Source organism: Pituophis catenifer, unplaced genomic scaffold, assembly GCF_029215685.1.
Source record: "Pituophis catenifer annectens isolate HBS135680 unplaced genomic scaffold, rPitCat1.0.hap2 SCAF_1, whole genome shotgun sequence".
In the NCBI taxonomy this organism is placed as follows: domain Eukaryota; kingdom Metazoa; phylum Chordata; class Lepidosauria; order Squamata; family Colubridae; genus Pituophis; species Pituophis catenifer.
In genome coordinates this window covers 76,058,376-76,064,375 of record NW_027256881.1, presented here as the reverse complement: position 1 = coordinate 76,064,375, position 6,000 = coordinate 76,058,376, and the positions used below count along the sequence as shown (strand labels likewise).

The 6,000-nt window shown below is 44.3% G+C and overlaps 1 protein-coding gene across 7 annotated transcripts in view; it reads left to right on the top strand.

The window, feature by feature from the left end:
- Window positions 1-1,485: 1,485 nt before the first annotated feature.
- Window positions 1,486-6,000, top strand: part of QKI (QKI, KH domain containing RNA binding) — a 150,820-nt gene continuing 146,305 nt past the window's right edge. For 2 of the 7 annotated variants that reach the window (XM_070932606.1, XM_070932605.1), the window contains exon 1: window positions 1,486-2,451. In XM_070932606.1, coding sequence (XP_070788707.1) covers window positions 2,310-2,451 — 142 coding nt within the window. In that variant the 5' untranslated portion in view covers window positions 1,486-2,309. The remainder of the gene's footprint in view (window positions 2,452-6,000) is intronic. The other 5 variants (XM_070932608.1, XM_070932607.1, XR_011599750.1 and 2 more) reach the window with 3 other exon arrangements.

Here is a 6,000-nt window from a genome sequence, read left to right as displayed (position 1 = left end):
AGCTCAATTCACCTCGGTGGGATTTACTAAAAGACTACGGCGGCTAGGCTAAACCTCCCTCGTTTGAAGAAGCGAGAAGGGAACGACCGCGGCGGGGAGGCTTTTGCCTGGAACCGGCTATTCGGCTCCTTCCCGGCTAGTCAACAAACCCCGAACCCGAAGTTGGGGATTTTTTTGTAATACTAAAGAGAGTTTTCCCGCCTTTCAGCTCCCGGCGGTGAAGCCCTGCTGGCTACTTAAAGCGTTGGAAGACCGCGTCAGCCCTCGGTACAACTTCCCGCAGGAAAATGAACCTAGCAGAGGTACACAGCCTTTCGTGGGAGACCCCCTCACCCCTCCACAGGGCACCCCCCACCTCACCCCACAGGGCACCCACGCGTGCCTCTGCGCCCAAGTCCTCTGGCGTGTAGAGGAAAGAGGATGCCAAGCAGGCGGGAAGGGAAGCGAGCCGCCGCTGCCCAACTTCCCCGCCAGTCTCTCAAGAAAGTGCAACGGCCCGTGTCTACAACGCCAGAGGTCCGGATCACCATCCGATATAAAAGCATTGGCTTCCCACCGTTAAGCGCTCGGACAGGGGACTCCCCCCTGCGTGCGGTAGGAAGGCACCTCCCGAGTGAATGGGTGAGCTAAACTTTGCACGGAGAAGCCGCTTTGCTTAATAGCCGCGCTCTCCCCGTGCCCTCGCCGCCGCTATACGAGATACACGGATAACCACCGCTTCTTGGTGCGCTTCCCCCTCTTCTCCCGCGACCCTTCGTCTGTATTTTCCCCCCACCACCCTCTTGCGCAAGCGCACAATGCTCGCTTCGACCCCGCCTCTCCCATTTCAATCCTTAAAACCTCAATATAAGGGGCCGCGGGCCGGCGCGACACAATTGAAAGCGCGCGCGGGCGCGCACCCTCGTGCGAGTCGCGGGTGTCAAGAAAACGCAGCGCGCTTGCGCCTCGGAAGGCAGCAGATTTCCCCACCTCCCGCTAGCACCACATGACCGAGCCCCGCCCCAACACCGGATCTGTGAAGTAGCCCCGGAGTTTGTTCAGCTTCTTTCTCGTACGGGATTTCTGTACAAAGCAAAGCAAAACAAAAAATAAAAAATAAAAAAAAAAATCGGGAGGGTGGCAAACCGTGAGGGAGGGGGGAAAGGAGGGATCACGCGCACGCGCGCAGCCGCCTCGCGCGTAAAAGTAGTACGAGGCGGGTTGGCGCGAGCATTCGGAGGCGCGCGCTAGCGCGCCCCGTCATTCCAAAGCCCGGGCATATCACACGGGTGTAGGTGTGGGGGGCACGCTCCCTTCCGTTACACCGCCGGCCGTCAACCGAGTCCCCAGTCACTCACAGGCAAGCGGGAGGGGCGGGGCGGAGTGGATTTGCCAAGTGGCGCCGCTGCCGCCGCCACTACCGTTGCCGTCGCTGATTAACGGCCGCCCCGCCTCTGCTCCTCCGCTGCCCCCTCCCTGCCTCTCTGTTCCCTCCCCTTCCCGCCGTCGTTGCTTGCTGCCGCCGCTGCCAGCGCCGCCTGAACTGAAGCGAACTCCAGAGCGAACTGAAGAGCAGGAGGCGGTGAAGGCACCACGGCGGCGGCAGCGGCGGGGCTGAGAGTCGTCAGCCTCAAGCAAACGGCAGAAGCGGGAGGGGAGGGAGGCGAGGCGGCGCGGGAGACGAGGCGGAACTACCACCACCAGCAGCAGCGGTGGGAACAACAACAACGGAAGCACCGCCGGTGGCCGGGAACAGCCTTACAATACGCGGCGGCGGCGGCAGCAGCAGCGGGGACTCCTCGGGAAACAGCCAAGTCCGCCGCCCCTTTGCCTGCCTCCTCGCCTCCCTCCCCGCCGCGGAGACAGACCAGGGGGCAGTAGCGCCGAGAAAAGGGAGCCGCGACCAACCTCTGCGTGTGCGGCGAGGGAGAGGAGTGGGAACTACCGAAGACTGCGCCGCTTTGGAGAAAGGCATCCAGTGGGAGCGGCGACAGGAAGCGGCGGCGGTGGAGGAGGATCACTGTACAGTCGGGGTGGTGGAAGAAGACTAGGGCGCAATCCTCCGTGGTGGCGGCGCCTGAGGAGGGTTTGGGGTGGCGGTCATCGAGTTCTCGCCTTTTATTTTCCTCCGAGACCCGCCGCGGCGTGTTTGTGGCTTCTTCGTTGACGAGACCCCCTTTTTCCGCTCTCTTGTTTTTCTAAGGGGGGGAAGAGGCCTCTCCCCCCCTCAGCCCACATAACACACCCTGTTTCTTCCCCGCCTGGCGTGCACCCAGTGCGGTGGTTGGACGAGTGCTGGTGCGGGCGCTTGCTCGCTCTCTGTTTGGAATATGGTTGGGGAAATGGAAACGAAGGAGAAGCCCAAGCCGAGCCCCGATTACCTGATGCAGCTGATGAACGACAAGAAGCTCATGAGCAGCCTCCCTAACTTCTGCGGGATATTCAACCACCTCGAGAGGCTGCTGGACGAAGGTAAAACGCAATTACACAAACTCAAAACGGAACCCCCCCCACAAGTAACTCTTCTTTGTAGGTCGGAGGGTGAGGGGGAAAATTGTGGCCCCTGCCCCGGCCTCTCCGCGACATAGATCCGCTTTGCCCTTCCCGTTCTATCCTGCAAATGGGGGCGGACTAGGCTTTGCGCCCCCTCAATGGCGTCTTTTGGCTTTGCCTCTTTTGCCCATAAACAAAGAGAAGCGGGAAGTCTACACGCAGAAGTTTTGGCCTTTGGGGAGCGATGAACTCTGTACGTCGTTTTATTTTTTTATTTTTGTGTAGATACTTTTCAATCGGCAAACTTTAGTATACAAAATTATATTTTGTAGAAGAAAAAAGTCGGGAGAGGAGAAAGTTTTTTTTTTTTAAATGGGATTGTAGCATTCTGAGTTCTTAAATCTTAATTGGAAGTATGAAAGGCAAAGTAGGCCCGATGAAATACTTTTAAGCAACTTAGTCTTTCAGCCTAAACTGTATATGGCTGATTTTTATTTTGAGGTTGGGCGGAGGGACATGAAAACAGCTGGAGAAACTTGAGGGTTCAGTTTTTATTCAATATTGAGTTGGTTGTCGGCCTAAAGAGACAAAAAACTCTTAGATCCGCGAATAAATATTACGAACTTTATTATCTTCTACCGTGAAGGACATACTGTGTGATTCTCGATTTGAGTATCAAAAGCCAACGCGAAAAATGTTTTTGGAGTCTCTGAATACCCGTTGGTAGTTTTAGGCCGTGTGCGTAATCTCGATCTCCTGCCTGTAGTTAGTTGAGTTCCAAGAAGGTGCAAAATGAATAACTTTGCAGACCGCTGATTTAGGTTTCCGCAAAATAACTTAAAATGTTGCAATTTTTAAACAAATTATTTGGTTTGAGAATTCAGCCAGAAATGTCATAAACAGTATCTTCTTAAATATAAAAGTTTTGAACAGTCTAAAATTCAGTCAAAATCCACTTCTAAAAGTTCACATCTTGAAACGTCCATATTTTAAGAAGATAGGGGAAACTTGGTGACCATCGGCCTAACCATTTGTGAATTAGACTGATAGTGCTTTTCAGGTTCCGTTTGATATTATTTAATCATTACTGTTGGAGAAGCATATTCACAGTTGGAACTGAAATGTGACATATATTTGAAACATTTTTGGGTTCCTTTGAAGGATATTGTTCAAATAGCAGTTGAGTGTGCATTTGACTAATTCTAGTTTAGATGAAAGTTAATAACATACCCTGGATATCAAGTAAAGAAGCTTGAGTATAAACATTTTATGGGAATAGTTTAGTATAAAGGACTAAACTGCAAAGGAATTTGCAGTTCCTTTTTAAAAATAACTATTTACCACAACACTAACAATGACTTTAAACATTTCTGGAATCATCATAGGGGAATAGAAGCATAATAAAGCTGTAAGAAGAGCAATTGAGAATATTTTTGGTGTGCCTATTTCAAGAATATATTAAATCACTGAATCTTTTGAATGCTCTTGAAGCTTTGAGCTGTCAGTTTATTTCATAAATCCAAAATAAGGACTGGAAAATCTAATAATTCAAAAGTCAAATGGTTTGCCCCAACATTATATACGTTTTTTCCTGTACTACTGTTAAATTTTGTTTGTTTAAATCCCTTTAAATCCTGTTTTCTTGTTTGCATTGGCTTCTGGGTGGAAGAAGTGCAAATGTTGAAAACTTTCTGGAATGTTAAAAAAATGTCCTATGCAAATAAGTGATTTAAATGTTTTAAGAGATGAACGCTAAGGGGCGCCAGTTCTTTCTTTCTGAAAAAAAGATTAAGATGGTTTTAAATGTTAATATCAAAATCAATGTATTTGTGTTGTATTTAAGACATAAGAAATTAAGTTTAAAACACAAGCATATTCACATAACTTGTTTTGATTTTTTGTTGCTTGGATTAGTGATATTTCTTTCCCCTAAAATATTGCAAAAAGTTTATACAATTGGAAGATGTTAGGAAGAATACATAAACTGTTATTCAGTATCACTTGCAAATAACTTGTTTTACAGGAATAACATTTTTCCTCAAGATATCTTTAACGGTGGGTTTTTTTTTGAAGATTACATTTTTTGGAATGCTAAAGACTAATAATATAATACTGTACTTGGGTGAACAAGCAGGAGGAAAGTGAAATACAAAATTTACTTATTCTGCAATTTTTACTTAATATTATTGGTATTTACACTAAATTATCAATATTTGGTTATCTTATTTCAAGTTTTAAATAAAAAGAAACATATAACATTTTAATGAAATCCTGTTACAATTATTGAAAAAATAGAATATTTTCATATTTCCAAATTCTTATATATGAATGGATGTACTTTTGAAGGAGCATAAACATTTTTTATTATGCACCTTTTTATATTCAAAAGTAAAGAAAGGGAAAATAATAAGATGAAAAGATTTTCATTATTTTACATAATCTATAGCTGTTTCTATAAATGGATAAATATATCTAGTAGCAAAGATTTTTAAAAATGAAGCAATTTCTATTGGTTTACAGTAGCCTATAGAAAGAAGAGGAGGAGTTTTTCTGAGTTTGAAGCTATAATTCCATCAATTACATCTTAAAATTATTGAAAACATTTTAGAGCTAAAACCTTTTCATTTTTGAAAAGAGAAACCTGTTGATTTCTATTTTCTTGTGTCCTTGTGTTATGAAAATCTATAAACTGAATATTAAGTTCAATGATCCAAATCATTCTTGGCATGAGGGAGAGAGGGAAAGAGAGAGAGAGAGAGAGAGAGAGAGAGATTAATTTATGTGTATGATATTCTTAAATAATTTTTAAAAACCACTGTCTTAATTGGGCTTCCAAGTTACTTTTTTCAGAAAAACCAGCAAGAAACTGCTATATTACATTTACAAATTTCTCCCCAGCTTTGAAGTGTGTGTGTGATGAATGTTTATTTTTCGTAAATTATAACTTAAACGTCCTCTTGACCTGTAGTATATATTTATTTAGCTTAATCTTTATAACTACACTCACTTGCACTGATAACTAATGATATAGAGTATAATAAAACCCTTATCTAAAAAATAGGATTTTTAAAAGTTCTATGACTATTGTGTGTATTCTTAGCTAACATTCTTCATTATAAATTATTTAAAACTGATTTGGAAAACTCTAACCCTGAATTTTTATTGTGAATGAATCATAATTAAATGACAATATGCAAAAGAAAAAGTGTTATTACCTTGAATATGATATAATACAACTGAGGACCCAGTTTGTGGGGGCAATTAGCTGACTTGGTATAAATATGCAAAAGTATGAAGGCTATTGCTTAATGCAATGTAAGCCGCCCTGAGTCTCCGGAGAAGGGCGGCATATAAATCAAATTTTTTAAAAAATACATACATTTGACAAAGACTAAATAGTCAAAATGACATGTGTGTGGCAATTAAGTTTTCAATTTGATCCAACAGCCCAATTTCCGAACAAGTATATTGGTACCACATTATTACAGATCTACTGCATGTGTGAATTCATGCAGTCAATTTTGAGCC